At 33.7% G+C, this 24,961-nt stretch overlaps 1 protein-coding gene across 2 annotated transcripts; it reads right to left on the bottom strand.

Moving 5' to 3' along the window:
* Positions 1 to 2,845: 2,845 nt before the first annotated feature.
* Positions 2,846 to 24,137, bottom strand: ZNF711 (zinc finger protein 711). 2 transcript variants are annotated; one of them, XM_065900481.1, is made up of 8 exons: positions 24,059 to 24,137; positions 17,007 to 17,570; positions 11,642 to 11,797; positions 10,805 to 10,942; positions 8,528 to 8,665; positions 7,614 to 7,661; positions 6,053 to 6,196; positions 4,347 to 5,524 (listed from the first exon to the last, which is right to left on the bottom strand). In XM_065900481.1, exons 1-8 carry the CDS (start codon positions 24,135 to 24,137, stop codon positions 4,347 to 4,349), a joined length of 2,445 nt encoding a protein of 814 aa, XP_065756553.1. The 2 variants fall into 2 exon arrangements, with proteins under 2 accessions (XP_065756555.1, XP_065756553.1); XM_065900483.1 differs by lacking the exon at positions 8,528 to 8,665 and having other exon boundaries at positions 2,846 to 5,524.
* Positions 24,138 to 24,961: the final 824 nt, after the last annotated feature.

The following is a 24,961-nucleotide window of genomic DNA, read 5'->3' as shown; positions in this document are numbered from 1 at the left end:
CATAACAAGGTGCTTATTATACTTAACAAAGTTAAATGTATGTATTTCTTTTCCAATTTTTGATTAAGCTCAATAGAAATACTAGTGATATTTTCCTCTCACAAGTTTCGCACAGCTTATCTCTGAAAATTGCAAAGATATTGTTGGATGAGGAATGCCTGTTTATCTAATTTCTATTCCCAGCATATTTTGCTTTAGATATTGAATAAAATGGAGACTGTGCAATGACATGCAAAGTAATTTGTTTAAGTGTGTAAATAAAATATATATCTGTATGGTCTTTGTGGAAGTCCTAGTAGGAATCATGCAGAATGGAGTTTTAGCTTAGCTGTATACTTTTGTCAGGAAGTTATTATCATGTGAATGTTTATGTTAGAGCTAACAAGCACCACTATAAAAATAATCCTGATGTGGACTACTAGAGACAGCAGTTTAACATAGTTGGACCTCTGGTTGATGCAGGTTTCTGCTTTAAATGAGAATTTCTTTGCTTACAAACCTAGTCTTCTAAGTTCTGTAATTCTCTAAGTTCATAACTAGATGCCATAAAGCATTCTTCCTATCTTTGTAATGGGGCTTTAACTGTTATACTTTGTCTTTACACAAACAGTACAAAAGGAAAAAAATAAAGCTCAAAAAATTGCATGTCACCACCCAATTTAGATCACTTTAACAAAAAGTCATTCTCACTTCTTTCCTGTTATAATCTACCAAGATAACATGTAGACATAATTCCCTCGAAAGTAAATAATAAGCCATGAAAAGACTTCCCTACAAGGTCTCTCTCTCCCACCACACACCATTACTGAATTTATTGGATTTCCATAGTACTTTTTTGTCCAATAAAAAAGTGCAACGTATTTCAAGCCCATCCTAGGATAAATAAAATATATTTTTTTAAAAACGAAGAAAGGAATAAACAACTACATCTGTCTTATAAAACCATTAATCTTTAGTGACAAAATAAGACATACTGCTTTTGAGTCTACAAAGGAAGACTGGAATCGTTGTATGACATAATTATAATACATGATAGCCAGGCAGTCTTGGTAATCTTGGGTTGGTCTCTTGTAGATGAGATGTTAAGTCCAGTTCTTAATCTCTGCTGTTTTCCTTCAAAAATTCTTAAAAAGCTATCTGGGATTTACTTCAAATTAAGCCAGTGAGAGAAGGGGGCATCAGAATAAACCAATGAGAGGCAGGTTGGTGAAAGCAGGAGTGAGGAAGAGTAAAAATGAAACAAAATTGGCCATAAGGTGATGATTGCTGAAACTGGGTAATGGCTATATGGGGATTCATTATATTGTATGTGGTTGAAGATATTTTACAATAAAAGTTATCTGTCATACTACATCTATCATACATATCTTTAAGGGAAGGCCAAGGTTCAAACTGGTGGTTGTCCTGTATGAGATGTGAATTGGAGAGGTCTACCTGAATAATTCTAAATATTTTCCTGTCCATCATGGTATAGGCCACATAGAAGTGACAATCAGACAAAGTCATCTGCACATAATGACCCTAATGACCCTGGACTGTCCTGGAAAAGTGCCTTTTTTTTTCTTTTGTTTGTAACATGGGCTGAATTTTTATGTGTTCTATCTTGGCTGTTTTTTTCTTTTGTTTGTAACGGGCTGAATTCTTATGTGTCTATCTTGGCTGTTTTCTAGGCCCAATTTATAAGAAATAAAATCCATTTGCTTTTCTCTAGCACCACTGTGACCACGAACAACTGGAATAACCTCTTCACATGGCTGCCTGCTCCCTCTGGTCCCTGTACAATACATTCCTCACACAGCCTCTACAGTGTTCTTCAAAACGTAAATCACATCATATCACTCCTTTCCTTAAAACCCTCCAATGACTTCCCATTTCAAATTCTCACAGGTCTCATCCCTTAATCAGTCTCCCTTCACCATGATCTAGCCAAAGCTGGTACCATTTCAGGTTGTTCGCATTTGCATGTGTGTTTCTCTGCCTTGAATGCTCTTGCACTTGCACAAGATTTTCATGACTGGTTCTTTCCTGCCACTCATGTCTCAGCTCAAATGCCAAGTCCTCAGTATGGATTTCCTCTATGTACTCACCCATAGGTATTTGTTTAAGCAAAGTTGGCAAAGTGTATGGGAATTACACTGGGGGCTTTGTCTAACACCTTACTATTTCTATGGTGGTAACACATTGGGGGCTTGCTAGAAATGCAGAAATGTAGGCCCTGGCCTACACCTATGGAATTAGTATATTTTAACAAGATCCCTAGATGAACTCTATAGAATTAAAGCTTAAAGCACCGGTCTAACATGTAATGGCTAATAGATTCCTTCTTTTTCTCTTAGTGATCATTAAAGAATAACCCAATTGACAAAGAGTCTTAGCAATAGTGCTATATATTATATCCAGGTACATGGATTCTACTGAATGCTGACTAGTTTGAATACAGCACGTTATTTTTACGCTCATTTGCAGAAATATTTCCCAAATACCTGATTTAATACTTTTCCTTTTGAATGTATATTGGTCTATTGGGAATATAATTAGATTCATTTTTCAGGATTGTGTTACTTAAGCAGGTTAAGAATTTTTAATTTCCTCTGTAATACTAAGTCTCAAGTCTTAAGATGGGCAACTTTAAAGCATTCCATCACGGTTTTAGCAAAAACACAAAATTTTGAGGAATAATCATGCCATAGTCATCATAATTGTTTAAATTCCTAGCTCATGTTGTTAATGCACAAAATCCTACAAGATGCTAAACTGCAGACAAAATTTCCTAAGAGCAATTTTAAGTGAAGTCTTTTAATAAGGGACACTGCAACACAACTTTAAATAAACTCATAAAACCCTGAAGTGCAATAAATGCTTTTTATTGTATGCTCATTTCAATGAGTAACATTTAGAAATAATAATCCCACATAACAGTGACAATCTTATTTTACAGCGTGTACATCATTTACAATCACATGACACACAATTTTAGATTTCCAAATTTAATATTCTGAAGTTAAGAAAGATAAAAAATTTATTCTCAAGGAACTGATTCCTATCTGGTGCAAAAACAGAAAGGTGAACATTATTTAAAACACAAAGCCACAATATAGCATGAAGTAAAATTACATTTTAGTTATGTTTAACAGCTGAGTGTAAACATGAAGCAACTAAAACTTAAAAATACACATCATATGCATTACATTTATGAACAGGATTTTCATTAAATTTCCCTAAACCTGCTTTTTATTTTAAGCGCCATGTTGATTTGCAGCATGCTAACATGAAGCATTGTTAAAGGGATGCATATTTTAAATTTATACACTGTAAACTGAATATCCACCTCCAAGCTCTATTGGCAGCATAGTGTTTTGTTAAATACCGCATAAATACTGCCTCATATTGAAAATTTATGTTAATAATATGGTATATAGATTTTAAAAATCAAAATTTTCAATAATGGCATAAAATTGCACCTTTAAACATTAGAGCAAGTAAGACTAGAACAATCATACTTGCTATGACTGTCCTAAAAAAACCTCTAAACATAATATTTAAGAAAACTGTGTTCTCTCAATTTAATCTTTAGATCATTAAGAAATATAGTGCTAACTTTGCAACATTACTGTTGCATCCATTTTAGAAAGCCACATTTGACTCAAATATACTTCTGTCATATATGCCACACTGAACAACAATCAACTTGAATATCAGAAAAAGGGGAACTTTAATCTTTAAACTTCAGTACAGAATGCTATATTTTAAACATCCTATCCTGTGTTAAAATCTTAGCAGCTCTGAAATTCTTTTAAATAGTATTGAATTAATCTAACCTGTTTTCCAGTGAAATTTCTTTTGATGAATACACAAAACTTTTGCCATTTCTGGAATTCAATTTCCAGGTACCATATAAAGGCTCAATGACTAAGTGACTAATGGATGACTGCATTTTATTTCCCCATTCCATTTCTAAAACGGCATAAAAGTGACGCTTGCGATAGCAAAGCATTGCTAAACTCCTCAATTAGATATGATCTTTTCAGAAACATCTGTCTCTAGTATGATCAGCCAAATAAAGTGGTTGTCTTTGCTCTTCCCCCATGTAGCTGAATTATGCTTATAATACTATTAAATAGACAATAAGGTTTTCTGCAACCATTCTATGGTGCTCCTTAAATTCTTTAATTTCAAAGGGCTATGAGATCCCCTCTCAATTCAAATATCTTAAGATCTTTAGTAAAAAGAATGTAAATTTATGATTTAATATCAAGCTTTGTAACCAGGTGAAACAGTTCATGAAATTATCTTTCCATGTAGCATGTCATATTTTCTAAATAGCTTCTTTCTTTATATTGATCTTATTACATAAGAGCCTCCTTGTGGTGCCTCATAATATGCTGATTTTTTTCTGATGGTCTTCGGAATCCCTTCTTGCAGAATTCACACCTGTGTGGATAGTCTTTTGTATGTATTGATATCACATGTCGTTTAAAGCCAGATGCATCTGTAGTGCTGTATTCACAATACTCACATTGGTAAATCTTTCTTCCAGTGTGAGTCTTCATATGCTTTTTGAGCTCATTTTGTTGTCTGAACCCTCTTTTGCACCTTTTACACTTCAGTGACTGATCCTTAGTATGAACTGAAAGGATATGACCACTAAGAATAAATGGATCTGATGTTTTAAAGTCACAGTGCCTACACTGATGAATCTTCCTACCCTTATGGATATCACTATGCTTTTTGAGCTCAGAAGGACGATGGAAACCTTTATCACAGACCTCACATTTGTGAGGAAAATCCTTAGTGTGGACAGATATGATGTGCCGCTTAAGGTCACTTGAGTTGGTGCTCTTATGGTCACAATGAGGACACTGGTGTGTCTTATGTCCTTGAAACAAATCCAGATGGCGCTGAAGTTCCCTCTCATCACCAAATGCTTGGGGACAATGCTCACATTTATATGGCAAATTGTTACCATGCTTAGACTTAATGTGAGTTTTCAAATTTGATTGATCTGCACACCTGAAGACACAATACTGACATTGATATGGCTTCTCACCAGTATGGGTTCTCATATGCTTCTTGAGTTCAGAAGGATGTCGAAAGCCCTTCCCACACTCAACACAAACATGAGGAAAATTCTTGCTGTGAACAGCCAGTAAATGTCGGTTTAACAGTCCTTGTTCTGCAGTTTCATAGTCGCAGTATTTGCACTTGTGCATCTTCGGCTCCTTGTCTCTTAATATAAGTTTATTTGAACTCAATGGACTAGCCTCTCTGTATCTTCGTGTGTATTCCGTAAATTCATGGGTTTTGTCAACTTTGTTTATAAGCTTATGGCTTTCTAAGTGGTTATGGAAACTCACTTTCTTGTTAGTTGTAAAGTCACAATCTGTACACTGATATTTTTTTCTCATCAAATGATCAGGATGATTCTTCATGTGTCTTTTCAAGAATCCCCTGGATTTAAACTTTTTCGTGCAAATATGGCAAGGGTATACTGTCAGGGGCTGTCCATCAGGACCTATTATAACAGCTAGATTAAAAACAACAACAACAACAACAAAACAAAACAGGGAAGTTGTGAAATTTGGCCAGACTGTTTTAAACAGTTTTACCACAAAGGCGGCAAAATTAGCTGCCATTCACAATGTGAGAACTGTACTAGTAGAATAAGATCCCGTAAGATAAAATGCACATTGAAAGCAATTTATAATAAAGTAGCTCACTAAAAAGTAATGAGCAGCACTCTACTATAGACTATTCACCTGCCAAAATGCTATATCACATGCACTTTGTAAACTAGAAACAGGCACCCTTTATTGTTAAACCAACCTGAAAATTCTCTTTAAAAACATCATTTGGGTAAAAAGCAAACAAGCACAGTTTTATTAAGTACCAGTAGAACATTTAAAAAACCCCAACTATTTAGATCAAACACAAGTAGGTACATGGGAGTAGGACTAACTACACTACAAACAACTGGCATATTCTTGGGTTACAAAAAATACTACTGCATTTCAAGTAATTATAATATTCATCGAGTAATGTATTAGTATTTTACCTGTTTGCCACTGCCTCATTTCTCCCCTTCTCCTCTTCTTAGCTTTTTGTTTAAGTACTTTATTTGTATTAATGCTATCACAAATTTGAAGGTATTGTGCTGCTGTACTACTTCTGTTTTCTAATGTTGAGTCCAAAGTATTTCCTGGAAAAAAAAAATCGATACACTATTAAACTACATATATTTACACTTTTTTGGTTTTAGTTAGACGAATTAGAGAAGACATGGCATTCAGTTGCCATTGCAGTACTAAATTTCACAAAGTACACCCATCTTCTCCTTCTCTGTCTTTTATACTCTTACACACACATGTGTATATGCAAATACTTTAAATACGATACCATGTGGAAGTAACTTTAAAATATCCCAATTTATTCATCCTAAAGGAACAAACTGATAAGGTGAATGAAACATAAGAAACTGAATTTTATGACCCTAAACAAAATCTTGACATCAGATCAATTTCTCATTGACAAAGGCTGATGAAATTAAAGAGATTTAGCAAAGAAATTTACACATGTCAGTTATCCAATACAATCATGGTAACTGTAATATATGACAAACAACAGATTTCTTGTATTTATGCTTTAGAATAGTTTACTTAATGTTAAAAGTATTAAGATTGATTTTTTTTAAGTGTTAAGATAAAAGTGGCAGGCAATCTACTGCAATTTCAGTGGGATCAGTGTATATGGAATAAAGTACTTAATAAAATCTCAGTTCTCACAATCTCTTGTGTTATGCAATTTAGTTTAAAAATGTAGCCCTAAGAAACTGTTTAGCTTAAATGCTGTGATATATATGCCTCTCATTAATTCCCCTGAAATCTACAGTTAGAGAGTCAAATACCTCCTAAAGATAGAAACAAAATAGACAATCATTAGAAAAAGTCTCCTTGTGTAAGAAAATAAAAAGAACTATCAACCATGGAATAAATAACACTACATGAAGTGTATCAAAACTAAAGAAAAATTTACGCTGACACATGAGCTTTATGTAACAGCTATATAAATCTACTGGTTGCCATAGAAATTAAAAAAATAGTTCCATCCCAAGGAAGACATTAACAAGTGGTTGATATCATGGGCAACTTTTACTTTCATGTCAGAGTAATTTCTATTTTATAATTTTTTCCATAGTAACTTTTTTATGGCCCATGTAGTAAGTGGCCTGATATTTGTATCTTGAGGTAAATCTATTTTTTTAATTTTAATTTTTTATTTTTTGGCCATGCCATGTGGCATATGGGATCTTAGTTCCCCAACCAGGGATCAAACCCGTGCCCCCTGGAAGTGGAAGGGCAGAGTCTTAACCACTAAACCACCAGGGAAATCGCGAGGTAAATCTAAAATGAACTGCATTCACAGAATAACACACGCTATGTCTCTATATAAATTAATCAATTTCCCAAAGAGGTAAACTCTTCTAACTAACTAGATATGACCAGGCAAGTAAGAGTCTAACAAATGGGTCTGTACACACAAACTAATAACTCTGTATCTACCAAGCAGTACACAAAACCAGCTACCTAACTTACATCTCACATATAATGCTCTCTCACCTGATGACTGACAATCTTCATACCTTCGAGAAACTCTTCTTTCATCTCCTTAAAAAAAAAAAGGCTAATTAAAAACTGATAGACTGAGTATAATGATTACTAGTAGATCACATCTTAATCTACAAAATCTTACTTTGATCACCGTTCCGTGGATTAAACTTTTTTGTTGTTGAGTTCTTCCACTCCCATAGATTAGATAATATCACACACTGAAAATAAGGGCTGCTGTCAGCATCCTTTGAACTACTAACATCTAGGACAACCTTACTTTTCAAATAAAACCTGGGTAGATATTTCTGCAGAATACCCTCAAAATTGAAGATGCTCAATAAATGACTGTTGAATGAATGAACCTTTGGAAAAACCAAGTAAAGATAAATTAATGCATTTGAACAACAAAATTTTTCAAAGTAAAGAGTATACCTGGACCATCTTGTAAATTAAGTAAGAATGAGATAAAATAGAAAGGGAAAAAATAACTTGATAAATTTACCTTTCATTACGTACTTCCTAGAAGAGCACACTTGGATTTCTGTTCCTTTTCAAAACCCCAATATCTTATTATTTGTGGTGTTAAAACATAAAATAAGTTTTTCCAAAAGGGGAGGGATCAATTTTCAAAGGATATTCCTATTTTAGAAAAATAAAACTTTTTATGGCACTCACTTATACATGTAGGATTTAAAATAAATCCTACTGAAAAACAAAATGCATTAAGCAAGGTTCATTGTAAATAACACAAGATATGTGGTACAAAAATTATGTAAGTAACTAGAGATGAATCAGTCCACAGCAAAACATTTTATAGTATTAGCCAACTCATGGGGGCATTAGCACAGCATAGTTAATGACCTAAAGGCTGATCAAATAGATATGTTATGTACTTATCAGGTGAAAAAATGCCAGTGTCCTACCATATGTCGCAGCCCAGACAACAGGGACAATTGTTTTATTAACATCAGAGTCCTCAAGCTGAGTCTCAGGGAGAGAAGTTCCTTCCTCTTCCCCTACAATGACTTCCATGTAAACTTCATCTGCTATTTCAGCGCAACCTAAATTTTAGAAATAATTGCTTGTTTATAACCCCAAGTATTTAATAAATGGGTAAAAATTTCTAAACGATTATCTTTCAACTTTCAAGATTTCAATTTGGTTAACTTAAAAATTACATTAGGCACTTCGCAGGCTGGTGCCACTAGGAGACAGTAATTTATCAAAGTTCTTATCCTCCTCTTAAAACCTAGTCCTACGAAAATGACTTCTAGATTATATAAAACGTGCGCTTGAAATATATTGACTGATTTCACAGTCCATTGGGCATTAGGAATTTATAAGAAGAGCTGTATTCCATAATTCTGCCTGACAGTTCTTCAGAACTCAGAAGGCATTTCCCATAGAATCAGTACTAGAAAGTGGTCCATGCTATCCCACATGTAAATTAAATGCAGTACTGTACATGCAGTGAAAAATTGTCAAAAATACTAGTAATTGAAAAAGAATTAAAAATGAAAGTAAAACCATAATATATGGTTATAATATAAAATGCTGGTGGCTCAAGGCTATGTGGACACCCATTAAGAGGCAGGATTTTCAGAGACCCTACTGAAGACAAAAGCGTTAAGTGAGACATTTAAAAAAACATAGTATTAGTGTAAAAGAATTTAAACGTAGAAGGTTAGTAAGTATATTTTATGTGAAATAATCCATTTGGATTTAAAGTGTTAAGTAGAAAATTGGCTTGAATTTACGCTTGTCTTTTGATTCACATACTGGGATTTTCTACTAATTTTTTTTTCTTTTTTTGGCCGCGCCCTGAGGTGCGGCATGCGGAACTTCCCCAACCAGGGCTCAAACCCATGCCACCTGCAGTGGACGCATGGAGTCTTAACCACTGGACCACTAGGGAAGTCCCTACTCACTACTGAAAAATGTGGAAAAAATGTGGGAAAAAAGTATCCCTTTTCTCCTAGGTTTCCCTTCTTTCAATTAACCAGAAGGAAACATTGGTCTAAGTTTTGCACATCCTTATGGAATTCTGGCATCAGCTAACCTAACCTTTAGTCTCCTGACCAATGAGTAAAACAGAAAAGAAAGAATCTAGAGACCAAATAGAAATTAATTCTTTTTCTCTCTAACCAAATCCTCTAGACTCATTTGTTTTGACATTTTCAGCTGTGGTATATTATTCGTGTTTGTTTGGGATTGGAATTCAGCTCCCTATGACTTCTAGGGGAGGAAATTTGAGGAGTGGGGATCATAGTGCAGTATAGGTAAAGCTAACTATTATCAAGGTAATGCACTGAAGTGGAGGCTCTTGCTCTTCTAGGGCAAAACAAAGTAGTTTTTGTCTCAGCATGGCAAGAAGACAGAAAAAGCCTTAAGGAAGGGCTGCATTCCTACACTGAGGTGAGGAGAAAGTAGGAAGAAAGTAAAACATCTTCATAAGGAAATGTGTACCATGGCAGGAAAGGAAATGTGAGGAGCTTTTTACTCCCTGTGGTACTCAGCCGCAAGAAACCTTAAAGAGCAACTACTTGGAGACCATCAACGGCATAATAAGTAAAAATCCTGGTGGCTTGACTTGGAAGAATACTTACTCAGCTAATCTCTCAGTGGCAGAAGGAAAACAAACAGCTAGCCCTTCTACTGCTAAATTCAGAGAGAGGTCAACAGTGCTCACTGCCATGTACAAAGATCACTGACAGCAGAGTTAGGCAGACATGAGTTCAAATCCTATCTTCCTCATTTAATACTGGAATGGCCTTGGACAACTGCTTAATTTCCCTGAGCACTTTCTCTTTCCATAAAACAGGGCTAATACCACCTACCTCAGAGATGAATTATGAGAATTAAATGAGATAATACATATGCAACATATTCAATAACACACACAAAGTAGATTCTCAGTAATTCCCTACATATTTGTGGGCTATCCTAAAGTCAGGAACCATATTTAGCTGATCTCTGTATCCCTAGTATCTCAGACACAGTATTTTATGTTTTCTCATTTGAACAATACATGCATGCACGGATAGTCAAAAGGACCCTTTTCCTTTAAATTAATTATAGCGAAGGGTCAGACTTATTTTATTGAACTTTGTTCCTATGTAGTGCTTGAATATGAGATTGTTTTTTTTTTTAAGAATGCATGATGACTACTGATAAGTCACTACAGTGCCTTTTTTCCTTACTGATATCATCTTCTTCTTGAGAAGAATCTTTAACTGCCATGTAAACCATCTTCTCCCGCTGCATTCGGCTCTGGTCAAGCACTCCAGCTACAGAATGCCCATTGGTGTACTCACTCTCTGTGACAATTTCTGTTCCACCTTAGAAGTTAAAACATGTATCAAAATCAGTAAGTATCATGGAATAATTCCCTAAATTAATAAGAAGGATACATAAAAATATTTTCCTTTAGAAAAATATTCCCCCTCAAATATTCAAACATAAATTTCTAAGTGTCAAGAGAATTTTCTTATAAATTGCACTTTAAAGTTTCAGTCATCACTAAGAAATAACAACAAATGTTAACACTTACATTACACTTGTATATGCCAAGCACTATTTAAGTCTTTTACATGTATTTACCCATTTAATCCTCACAATAGCATTATAAGGTAGTTACTACCATTATGGCCATTTTATGGATGAGGAAACTGAGGCAGAAGAAGGTTAAGTAATTCACCAAAGACCACTCAGCTGAATGGAAGAAGTAGGATTAAAATCCAAAGCACCCTGCCTCTAGCCTGCCCTTAAATACTCATAATTTCCTACTCTGAATCAAATCCCCTCCACTCATATGTTTTGAAATTTCAACTGGAATCTTCTACTCAAGTTTAAAAATATCTAAGATGACTTGTTCTCTATCCCTGATTTATATTTATATATAATTTTTAAATATTCCATCCCCAAAGAAACCTTTTATAAGAGTTGCACTTTGAAGGCAATATTAGAACTTAGTCTCCAGAAAAGAGAAGTTCTAATTCCTAACCATTATAGCAATAAATTAAAATTATTATTTGTACCTATTTCAACGTCATCTTCAGCCTCAGCTTTAAATATATACACTTTTATTACTTCTGAACCAAATCCATCTTCTTTAACATCTTCTTGTGAACCATCACTGCTGATTTTTAATGGTGCGTTCCCCATATGCTCTAATTTTTCCCCAACATCATCCACTGTAAAATATAAACGGGAAGCTGTTTCAGTCAAAAAGTACCATTGACATTTAGTCGGTGTTAAGTATTAGTGCAATGTGAAATAATGTGTTAACCACCTACCCACTATATTCAATTAATGATCTATTATGCAACCATTAAGAGTGGTATATTTCATGAAAAAATGTATACAAGACAGATATACTACATGATCATAATAATTATATAAAAGACATAATCACAGATTTCAATTTATGTATATGAAATACTCTTAAACATACAGCTTTAATTAAAGTGGTTTGGGAAAAGATTAAATAATCTTCCATTACATTCAACATTTTAAGCTAAATCCTAACACCAAAATTAATAACAAAAATTAGAACATAAAATATATAGTACTCATGAAATAAGCTGACATAAACAATTCCCAAATTAAATAGCAGTATATCTAAAACCAATTAACATATGAAATCTAGTATTTAAAAAAAGAGAAAATAGAAAACACCTGAATTATTTTATAAAAAGGGCTTTTCAGAAATCATGAAAATAAAATCTTAGTAAATACTTTTAATTCTTGTTGAGTCAATGGAAGGCTACTTCAAATCAGAAATTTTGTATACTTCCAGGTTTACCATTGGATGATTTGCTTCAAATCATATATAAAATAAAGCAACAATAATTACTTACATTTTAAGTATACTTAAAAATTTGATTCTTTAAGAATAGCATTTAGTTTCAAGTGAATACTGTGCATAAACTATGCAATGAATACATTATATTCATAAAGTTTGCTCTTTGGACATAAATATTAAACAATATACTCCCCCAAAGATTATATGCCTACCATTTTTTATTTCAATGCTTGTCCTGTCCCCATAAAAACTGAAATGTAACCTAAACTGAAAATCTGCTCCTCCCTACTATATGTATCATAGTATCATATATGAAACAAAATCATGAAGCCTTGACTATATCTAAACAATTCCAGAGCTACTTAAAACAGAATAAAGTGACATTAAAAAGTTTTTAACTCAGTACTCTTAAAATATGAATTTCAGTAAGATCTAAAGTCTAGATTTTCTCTACCTCAGTTTCAAATTTGATACATGCAAATTCAAAAATATTCCTTTGGCCTTTCAAAATGGTGAAAACACCAGAATTTCAGAAATTCTTCTTACAATGTAAAACTACTTTAACTTTGTGGTTAAATATAAATGATTCCACATTATTTAAGAGTTCAAATAGTTTATTGTCTATGAAAGAGAGTACCTAAATGATCAAAATAAACAGAAAAAAATATTTTCATTCCATCATAAACCCTAATTCTGTTAGTACTTTTTTGGCAAATATTTTTTTCACAATGGGACAGATTAAAATGAAAGAAAAAAGGATGAGGAAGAATCTGATATTACTGGTTTTTAACAGCCTCTCTTTTAAAATACATTGAATAAAACAATGAGATCATTAAAAAAATTAAGAGGCAAGTTAAGTCTTCAGAAAAAAAGTACTTTCTCATTCTTGGAAATAAAGACATAGGATATAAAACACTCAAAAAGTGTCCAAAATATGAATTTCTTAGGTTGGACTAACAGTAAATTAATGAAAAAAATACTCTCATCTGATAAATACTACTTTATTACACTTCAGTGGTTAAAAGTAATCAGAGTTCCTCCTGGGATAAACTGAATTAAAACTGTAATTCACAAAACTAAAGCTCACGAAATGAAATAGACATTTGTTTGGTCATTTCTCAAAAGTTTTGTACCATAATTGTTGCTTTAAGTATTGAAATTACTGGTGCCATTCTGATTCCATTTATACCTTTCCTCGAGGTCCACAGTTTAATGTATCCATTATTTTCTACTTAATTAGATTCCTCAGAATGAACAATTTTGAAATGTATTGAGTAATTAAACTTGTTCTGTATTTTAAGTTCATAGAAGATGATAAAGTTATTAAATATGTTAGTGTACAGTTTTAAGAGATAAACCATCAACTTCACCAAGATTTATTCTATATCCTTTGTTATAGAAAGTACAAAGTTAACAAAGATTTAACAGGCAATCAACAGATTTTAGAAATAGATCCTCAAAGACTCTTCTTTACACAGATAATACTCAAAATACCCAAAATTCAAGCTTAACCTTTTTGTTATAAGGCTTACAACATTCAAGTCCCACGGTGTTGTTTCCCAACCCACATGACATCCCAGCCAGTGATAAGTGGGTAATAGTATATAAAACGCAGAATTCTACTGGTGCTAAATATAATATTAAAACAGTAAGGTGCGGGGGGTGGGATGAATTGGGAGATTGGGATTGACACATATACACTACTATGTATAAAATAGATAAATAATGAGAACCTATTGTATAGCACAGGGAACTCTACTCAGTGCTCTGTGGTGATCTAAATGGGAAGGAAATCTAAAAAAGAGGGGATATAGGTATACGTATAACTGATTTACTCTACTGTACAGCAGAAACTAACACAACATTGTAAAGCAACTATACTCCAATAAAAATTTTAAAAAAAACAGTAAGGTGCATTATTTGCCAACCCTACAAAGTTTGCTATCGCTCAATATTCTTCTATAGCCCATTGGTACAATTTGATTAAAATTTCATTTTAGCAAAATGTACAGTATAATATTTCTTTTAAAAACTAAGTAGGCTTTTTACTGTACCCCTTTCATGTTACATCTACCAAAATTATATGGTGAATATGACATCAGTATAGACTACAGCTGACCCTTGAACAATGCAGGGCTTAGGGGCACTGACTCTCCACATAGTCGAAAATCCATGTATACCTTTACAGCTGCCCCTCCGTATCCGTAGTTCCACATCTGCAGACTCAATTAACCTCAGATTATGTAACACTGTAGTATATATTTATTGAAAAATATCTTTGGATTAGTGGACCCACACAGTTCAAACCTGTGTTGTTCAAGGGTCAACTCTGTATTGATGTACCACAGGGATGGGGTGAGGCAATGTGTAATGGATCCATATTATGCAATGATGAAACAAACAAAAATTAGTAATATTTAAATTACAAAGGTATTCCATTCCCAGCTGTATATATCCAAGACATCTGAAAACCTATGTGCACAAAAACTTGTACATGAATGTTCAGAGCAGCATTATTCATAACAGCCAAAAAGTGGAAACAACCTAAATGTCCATCGACTGATGAACTGATAAATAAACTGTATATCCATATAATGAAATATTACTCATTAATAAAAAGGAATGAAGGACTGATGCATGCTACAACATGGATGATCCTTGAAAGCATTATACTAAGAGAAAGAAGCCAGACACAAAAGGCCATATATTATATGATTCCATTTACATGAAATGTTGAGAACCGGCAAATTATAGAGAAAGAATTTGGATTAGTGGTTGCCTGAGGGGTGAATGGAGTGGCAGGGGTGACTGCTCAAAGGTATGGGGGTTTCTTTTGGGGGGAAGAAAAATTCTAGAATTGATTATGGTGATGGTGATACAATTCTGTGAATATATGAAAAACCACTGAATTGCACACCTTTAATGAGTGAATTGTGTGGCATGTGAATTATATCTCAATAAAGCTATTATACTAAAAAAAAAATACAAAGGTGTTAACTTTTCTCTTTTACCCCTGAAATTGGTGAGGTTTCATGACCGCTCCCATAATGACCCTACCAATATGTTTTGCTTTATACAAAATTATTTTCCTGGAAGAAATAAAAACTGATTTTATAGGTAAAAAAAATAATTTGAATGCATTATATTGGTTCATTATTTAAAGGAACCTCCCTTCTCCGGTGAAGCTTTTCATAAAGCAAATCATCACCTAGGAATGCTTTGAGGGTGTTAGGTATTTTTAAAGAAAAGCACACCTGGGGTAACTTTAGACAGATACAGTTATCCTATATTAATTTCCAAGTTACTTAGCACAAGTGGAACAGCCTAACCAACTGCTAAGGTAAAGAAATTGTGACATTTGGTCTGAAAGTGGAAAAATTTCAGATGCACCTCAGAGACAGAGAAGACAAACTCAGCTGCTGATAAGATTTCCTTACAGGAATAGTTAGGGATTTAGGAATAAGATAACAGTCTGTTTTAAGTCTTCAATTTTATCCCTTGAGTAGTTTGAAGATATCTTGGGAAAAAAACAGAGGACTTTTAAAATTACCATTGAGACATTTCAAGGCAATTTATTCTCTAACTCCTGAAAGATTCAATGGTCAACAGAAACCAAGAGGTAAAAAAAAGAATTACAGATTAAGTGATGAAGAAAAAAAGGGAAAAACTAAATAAAATAAAATAAATGAAAATGGTTAAAAAGAGTAACTATTCTCAATTTGAATATTCTAACCATTATAAAAAGTTAGGGATCTGGGTGGCAAGAGAATGAATGATATAAAAAAATTTAATTTTTGTATATTCTATTTTCTAAAATAAAAAATTATTTAAGTTTTAAAGGGATTTTTTAAATAAAGGAATGCCTTCAAATTTTATAAAGAATAGACCCACTTCTTCCTCAAGCTCCATCAATAACTTATCGTGAGATTTTTATTATTGTTGCTGTTCAGGCAAACTTACCACTTAAAATGAGAATAAGATATTTCTATCTTCCTCATTCAGATAGAATGTCTTAAGAACATCATAAAGCAGTCTGAAATAAATATGTTTAAAGTGTTTTTGCATGGACTATACAGACACATATATAGGCAACAGAAAACAAACACAGGCAGAACTGTAGAACACAATCTGAGTTGATTATTTACTTTTCAAGTATTTAATTCAAAAAACTAATCACACATTTCTTAACATACTATGCTTAAACTCCTAAGCAAAACTGAACTGACATCTCCTGTACCTGTCATATTAAAAAGAAAACAGTGGTTGCATGAAATAAACTTCCCATTTTGAAATATATATATTTACCATTAAAATATTGCGTCACTTAATGTTCTTTTTGAACCTTCCAAATCTGTATTTTTGTTCTAAGATATTAATAAATTGCATTATTTTACTCTGTTGTGGGTATAAATTTTCATAAATTAAAAACATGAACAAATTCAAAAAAGCATCTCAACAACACAGCTTTGAAATAAATTATTTTTCAAAACGATCACCCCCATGACTTTTATTGAATAGATCCCCATCTTAGAAAACCTGTCCGTGTTATACATAAATCAGTTTCTACCAAGTAATTATGGACTTTAAGTTTCACTTACAAGATATCATTAAGTAGTCTTCAGAAGTGCTCTTGACATCATCATCATCATCATCATCATCATCATCATCATCATCTTCAGTTTTAATAGTAACTGTAGAACCAGGAACACCGCCAGCTGCTTGAATCACAGTTTCTGTATCTGAATTAGTTACAAGAACCTCCTCTGATACCATTGTGGGAGAGTCAACTCCTGAGACACAATCTTGGACCACATGTTCTAAGTGTCCATCAGGACCAGTAACAAGGTCAGCCACAAAAACCTGCTCAGGTACTCTAACAGTTTCTGTAATTAGCTCAGACGTCAAGATGTGATCACTGTCATCTTCCTCTAAATCTTCTTCAATAGCAACATCAGCCTCAAGTACGGCTTCAGGAACAATTACACCTTCTGTTACTACATCAGTCTCGGTGATGATATCAGGCCCATGGACAACTTCAGCTGCGAGGCCATGATCAAGAGTTATCCCATCATCTGTGACAACATCAGAAACTAATACAGCCTCAGGAACTGAAACAACAATATGGTCTCCATCGATATGCGCAGTACCAGCCATTCCAGCCACTACAATACAAACAATTATCCAAAAAAAGTAAAGTTATTTTATTAATTAAAAGTATTGTATGTATATATCAGATGACATAAAATAGTTTTTAAATATGAAACAGTCCTGGGCAAACTATCATTTTAAAGAACCACTGACAATTTAACTGTAATAAAAATCATCACCAACCAGGAACTGGGGTGGAGATGGGTGAAAACGATATTAGTAAAATCTAAATTAAGACCTTAAAAATAATGTACTTTATTTTCAAGTAAAAAAAAAAGCTACAATGAGATATCACTACACACCAATTAGAATAACTAAAATAAAAAACAATAACACCACAGGTTGGTGAGGATGCAGAGAAACTGGATCTCTCATACGTGACGGCAGCAGCCACTCTGGAAAATAATTTGCCCAGTTTCTTATAAAAACATGTGCTTACCAATACAACCTAACAACTGTACTCTGTGGCATTTCTCCCACAGATATTAAAATATGTTTACACAAAAAGCTGTACATAAATATCCATAACAGTGCATAGTAGCTATTATTCCTAGTAGCAAAAAACAAAACTACAACAACTCAAATGTCCTTTAGCAGGTAAATGGTTGGTTAAGCCAACTCTGGCACATCCTTACTATGCAATACTACTCAGCAATAAAGAAAGGGACAAAACTATTGATACATTCAACAACCTGAATCAACTGCTAGAAAATTATGCTGCGTGAAAAAAGTCAATTACCAAAGGTTACTGTAATGTATAATGTATAAATGGAATCATCTATATAACATTCTCAAAATTCTAAAACTATAGAGATGGAGAACAGATTAGCAGTTGCCAAGGGTTGGGGTGTGTGTGACTATTTTGGCATAGCATATATATGGAGATGGAGCCATTCTGTATCTTCATTGTGGTGGTGTCTACACAAATCTATATATGAAATAAAACTGCATAGAACTATATACACTCTCACACACACAAAAGGTGAAAACTGAATGAGATATGTAGTCCCATTAACAATAATGTACCAATGTTAATTTTCTGCTTTTGATACTGTACTACAGTTATTATAAAGATGTCACCATTGGAGGAAGATGAGTAAAGGGTATACAGGACCCTATATACTATTTTTTCTACTTCCTGTGAGTCTAACATTTCAAAAAATTAAAATTAAAGTAAAAAGGGCACACAAACATAAAAGGTTGCTAATATGTTAAATTGAGTTAATAAAATATGACAAGCTTAATACATTAGAAAATACGTATTATAAACATAAAAGTCCCTGAACTTCTTTATTGTACAAGAATTACTATATTCAAAAATGGAAAGCATCCTTTAACATCTGATTTGAGAAGAAAAAGAACCAACTCATTTTAGGCAAAGATTTGGTTTATTTAAAAAACATACATACAAACTCTAAATTGCATTAAATTCTGAATTAGTAAATCTGCAGGAATAAAGTTTTAAATAACGTTTTTCTTGAGCAGCATGGTAAACACCAACTCCTACCCCCCTTATAAATACTGTAAGAGTGTAAAATTCCTTCATGAGTAATTCTGTTACATTCTCCCTGAGGTGGTATAGTAAACAAATTAACAGAGTTTGTGGGCCAGGTTACAACAAAATTAACTACATGAAATAATCCAGTACAAAGCCTTTTCTTCATAATGATCACTTTCTATACAGTAATACCTGAAAGAGTACCATTTGTTATACACTGTTCACTATTATTAACCAATTCATTATGGAAGTTTGTTAGCAAGTTAGGATGGAGACCAGTAAACACTACTAATACCCTAACACATCAAAAAATAAGGTGAGAAGGGAAAAGCTGCCTTTCAGGATTATCTTCCTTTCAACCCTTCTGTAGCCTTCTCACTATTCTCAAACTCTCACCTAAACCACCATATTACCCAAAAGGACACAGCCTCAACCTTGAAAATCTGGTAGACAAAGGGAGTACGTATAGAACAAGTACTTTCTATTCACTTGTTACTCCACTGGCCATTTTTGGAGACAGGGAGAAGGTGAGGGTTCAAATTTAGTATTCAACCAGACTGGAAATATGGTTTTTAGCAGGGAAAAATTAAATGTTAACCCTATAAAATTCACAGTATTGCAATTCTATGTATATGAACAATGAAATTAGTATTTTATAAAATCTTTTCATAAGTTAGACTTAAAATATGGGAAATCCCATTTATTTTAGAACATTGCTGGAGAGTAGTTTGGTTTCTGAGAGTAGACACTAGGGAAGGATGGAAGGATAGAATAATGCTAGTGCTGGCTTGGGTTCAGATTAACCTGTTTGGGAGGATTCTAAGAAGAAGGAATAAGTGTTTTTCAGTTTACCTAGTCTTTAACTCTAGCAGGAAATTACAGGTCAAAATAAATCAGATCTAAACCAAAAAAATCCAAACATCCTTGTTTGCCCTGAACTAAATAATTTAAGGATCTTAGACCAAGAATTAATGGGTTCCTCACAGGGTATTGGCAGATTACTCAGACCAAGATCCAAGATGTCTTTTATTAAATTTTGCACTTTCCTCTTATCAACTCATCTGTTAGATTTCACTGACTTTCTAAACAAAGTCACTTATTTTAGCTATACTCTAGCTATATTTATTGAGTACTATGCACCAAGCAACCTAATACTTTTACATATATTATCTCATTTAAGCCTCAGAACTCTGTAATAAGGTGAGTGTTATTATCCCCATTTTAAATATGAACAAACTATGGTTTAGAGAGATTAAATAACCTTGCCCAGACAGGAATAAAGACGCAGACTTACTAGAGAATGGACTTGAGGATACGGGGAGGGGGAAGGGTAAGCTGGGACAAAGTGAGAGAGTGGCATGGAAATATATACACTATCAAACGTAAAATAGATAGCTAGTGGGAAGCAGCCGCATAGCACAGACAGGGAGATCAGCTCTGTGCTTTGTGACCACCTAGAGGGGTGGGATAGGGAGGGTGGGAGTGAGGGAGACGCAAGAGGGAAGAGATATGGAGGTATATGTATATGTATAACTGATTCACTTTGTTATAAAGCAGAAACTAACACACCATTGTAAAGCAATTATATTCCAATAAAGATGTTAATAAATAAATAAATAAATAAATAACCTTGCCCAAGGTTCAAGCTGGGAACTGAACTCATTGTTTTACTCCAGACTGGCTTTTTTTTTAAACTTGCCTAAATGAGGAGAATAGAATTTACTTATTCTAGAGACTATTTTTTAAGGAATTTATAGGGCTAATCATGTGACTACTAAAGGAAGAGTTTGAAAGAGAAAGAATAAGAAGACCTACTATAGAGTCACTCGTTTAAAATTTAAGGCATTTAGTAAGCAGCATTAAAGGGAATTAAAATTTATCTCACTAGGTAGCAAATTATAAATGATATGAAGAACTTTTTAAAAGTGTGAAATCAGTTAGATAACCAGATAACAGTAAGAAACAAGTCATTATTTCAAGCATTTCCCTTTTTACTAAAGTTATTTAATTTAAATGTGAATACCTGGAATTTCACCAGGACAGCATAAAATTTGGTATTTGTTGGGTCCATCTTGGGCCACCATCTAAGGTTTTCTGCTACTTAAGACCCAAAGCAATATGGACTCTTTTCAGCAATAAAAACTTAACAACAACTAAATTCAATGGCACAGATTCCAAGGGCAACTATTACACTGAGACATGCACAAGTTATTACATAAATCATACTACTGTAAAATTTAAACTCTAAAGTATCCTTCAAAAGAAACTGGTCCAATAAACTTCTCAATTAAATTAATAGTTCAGATTCTTTTTCTTTTTTTTTCATCTTTATTGGAGTATAATTGCTTTACAATGGTGTGTTAGTTTCTGCTTTATAACAAAGTGAATCAGTTATACATATACATATGTTCCCATATCTCTTCCCTCTTGCGTCTCCCTCCCTCCCACTCTCCCTATCCCACCCCTCTAGGTGGTCACAAAGCACCGAGCTAATCTCCCTGTGCTATGTGGCTGCTTCCCACTAGCTATCTATTTTACGTTTGGTAGTGTATATATGTCCATGCCACTCTCTCACTTTGTCACAGCTTATCCTTCCCCCTCCCCATATCCTCAAATCCATTCTCTAGTAGGTCTGTGTCTTTATTCCCATCTTACCCATAGGTTCTTCATGACATTTTTTTTTCTTAGATTCCATATATATGTGTTAGCATACGGTATTTGTCTTTCTCTTTCTGACTTCACTCTGTATGATAGACTCTAGGTCCATCCACCTCACTACAAATAAATCAATTTCGTTTCTTTTTATGGCTGAGTAATATTCCATTGTATATATGTGCCACATCTTCTTTATCCATTTATCCGATGATGGACACTTAGGTTGCTTCCATCTCCTGGCTATTGTAAATAGAGCTGCAATGAACATTTTGGTACATGACTCTTTTTGAACTATGGTTTTCTCAGGGTATATGCCCAGCAGTGGGATTGCTGGGTCATATAGTAGTTCTATTTGTAGTTTTTTAAGGAACCTCCATACCGTTCTCCATAGTGGCTGTACTAATTCACATTCCCACCAGCAGTGCAAGAGTGTTCCCTTTTCTCCACACCCTCTCCAGCATTTATTGTTTCTAGATTCTTAATATAGTAGCCATTTCATATTAACCAAAAACCTTACAGAATTTAGAGATCCTGAGCCACACAATGTGTTTACTTGGCTAGGTCTACCTATGTATGCTAAACTCTTATGTTTCACAAGTATAATTAATTTATGGCATTGCAGATATCTAAGTTTTGATGTTAGCAAAAATTTAAAGAGAATGTATCTAATTTCTAATCAATTTTTAGAATTTGGAAAGCTTAGTATTAGATAAATAAGGGATTAATTAAACCTCAAGACATTGAGGAGGAACAGTGGAAAGAAAGGTAAGAGGAACACCAAGCAAATATTCACCAGCACCAATCAGACATTTTTTCACTCTTTGAAACGAATCAAGTTTTACTTGCCAATGGGCAACTTCTTCAGGAGTGAGGGGGGTTCTGGCACTTTACCAGATACTACAGGGTAGGTAATATTTTGTATTAAATGGAGAAAATACTGCCTTTCTTCCATTTAAAAATATCTTGCTTTTAAAAGGTAAAAAATTAAAGTTGAAATTTCAACCAAAACTTAATTTATCACACTGAATTTCAAGTGTTCCAGAATTTGAAAAACTATCTCTAACAAAGAATTCACAAAATTATTTGTGAAATCTCTTATGCTTCAGCCTTTTGTCCTTCTTCTAGAGTTTATTCCTGTACTTTTTTTCACATAAAATCACTTCTAAGTCATCAATAATCAACACAACTCACTTCTGACTCTTTCAGCAGAATAAATCCATAATTCCTTTCTATTTCATGAACTACACAGTCATCTCGATTCCCACCATATTAAATCTTAATCTACGCATTGCACCTTTACCATCAGACAGAAAGGTCAAGGAATCAGAGAACTGGGGAGGACATTAAATGCTTTCTAGTCCAACCCCTTCATAAAAGTGAAATATGTAATTTGACCATTTACACAGATAATTTAATAGGCCTGCCAAGACTAGAATCTAGTTCTTCTGGCTCTCATTACTGTGGGCTTTACAACAGAGGACAAAATAACATATTCAACCATATTATCTGAAAACAGTAGGAGCATTTTCTTAATTGAGTAAAGTATCACTTGTTGTAATCCCCCATTCCTAATTTCATCTTTAACAATTCCACAGTGTCTCATGTTTCTGTTTACTTTTGGTTCCAATTTACCATTTACCTTTTTTACTCTCACTCTCATCTTTTCTTTAATTCTTACCACTCTATGCCCGCCTCTTACACTTCAGACACCTCTCTCTTCTATCATTCAGACTGAACCTGTCCAAATTCAGTTTCTTTGTTGACTGTCAAGCGAGTCTTATCATCTTCATCAAAATGACTACTGTTAAGAGGCTACTGAAAAACTTGGCCACAAAAGTAGGAAATTTTTTTTTCAAAAAAAATAAAAAGGTAATGCTATTAGTAACAACTTTCTGAGGATATGGCATCAGAATATAATTAATCACCTAGTGCAAGATATTCCTCTATCACTATATAAGCATCTAACTAACTTCTTTGAAATGACTGAAGTACTTCCTTTTTCAGCTTTATTAACAATGCAACTTAAAATGTATTTTATATTTTAATATTTCCTACACATGAGAACTGATGCAGGTATTTATGCAAACTGAGGTTTTCATTTCCAATGACATATTACCACTATATTCCAAGTTTCCTTACCTCAACCTTCCCACAAAATTATAAGAATGATTTTATCTAGACTACTGACACATCGCCTTACTTTAAGAAAATAAGCCCTACAAATGTATTTTCCTGGCAAAAGAACAATTTTTCATTGTAATTTCTCCCCTTCCCCAATACAGTTTTGATATTTAGTATGTTCTGACTTTTAAAAAAGAAAGAAAAAATATAACAAAGAAAATGCTTTACCAAAATCCTGCATAATCATGGTATGTGCCATTCTAGAGTCTGATGTGTGCAATCCAAGACTTCCACCACCTGAATCCATACTTAGCAAAGTTCATTCACAAATCTCTGTAAAAGAAACGGTTTTAAAAATAGTTTAAATACATTTAGGCCAAAGTCAGTTGCTTTGAGAAAATAATGCAATTGAAAATGTTCCTCTCAACCAGGTGTGCAAATCTCATTACAAAGGAAAACAAAACAAACAAGCAAAAACCTTGATTAGATGCTTTATGTGACAACCATAAATAAAAGAAGGGTCAAATGGAAGTAAACCAAAGATAATGGAGAATAAGCACAGTAAGGGTGATGAGCCATAGGGAAGTGAAAGAAGCAAGCAAAAGAACAAAACTGTAGCACTGAGGTTCCACTTAAAATGTTATTAAATAAGAAGAAAAAAGAGAACAAGATGACAACAGACAATAGTTGGGATATTTATACATTACTAGAGGACTCAGGTGTCTAGTATTAGTGAATTTCATCCAGTGGCTCTCATCCATTTCTTCCAGACCCAGCTCAGCTCTGCAGCGTAGTTCTGCAGATAAACGTGTGTTTCACCTCTGGCTCCCGGGGTTCTACTTATAATGTAAAATGTTCTATCCCAGTTTCCCTGGAGTTCTTTGAGCCAGTAAGGACGTCTGGCCTTATTCTACTACATTCTCTTGTCTCACAGTTTTGAGGACTCATGAAACATGACTGCTTCCTAAATATAGTGGAGATAAGATCAATCACATACAAACATTTAGTAAATTGGTTCTTTCAGAATATCTTTTACTTGTAATTGTATGACTAATTTTTTTCATTAATGATTAATAAAGTCACACTAGCCTCATGCTAGTTTTGAAAGCAAAGGCTCAACCTATTTCATTT

Source organism: Phocoena phocoena, chromosome X, assembly GCF_963924675.1.
Source record: "Phocoena phocoena chromosome X, mPhoPho1.1, whole genome shotgun sequence".
NCBI lineage: Eukaryota > Metazoa > Chordata > Mammalia > Artiodactyla > Phocoenidae > Phocoena > Phocoena phocoena.
The sequence above is the reverse complement of the archived record's forward strand: the minus strand, read 5'-3'. Positions and strand labels throughout refer to the sequence as shown.

Excerpts from the sequence above, each read along its gene's own strand:
- ZNF711 (XM_065900481.1), bottom strand. The coding sequence starts at position 24,137 with ATGGATTCAGGTGGTGGAAGTCTTGGATTGCACACATCAGACTCTAGA. Across the intron at positions 17,571-24,058 it reads CATGATTATGCAGGATTTTG|TGGCTGGAATGGCTGGTACT; the intron begins GTAAAGCATTTT and ends TTTGTATTGTAG. Across the intron at positions 11,798-17,006 it reads AGACTACTTAATGATATCTT|TGGATGATGTTGGGGAAAAA; the intron begins GTAAGTGAAACT and ends TATATTTTACAG.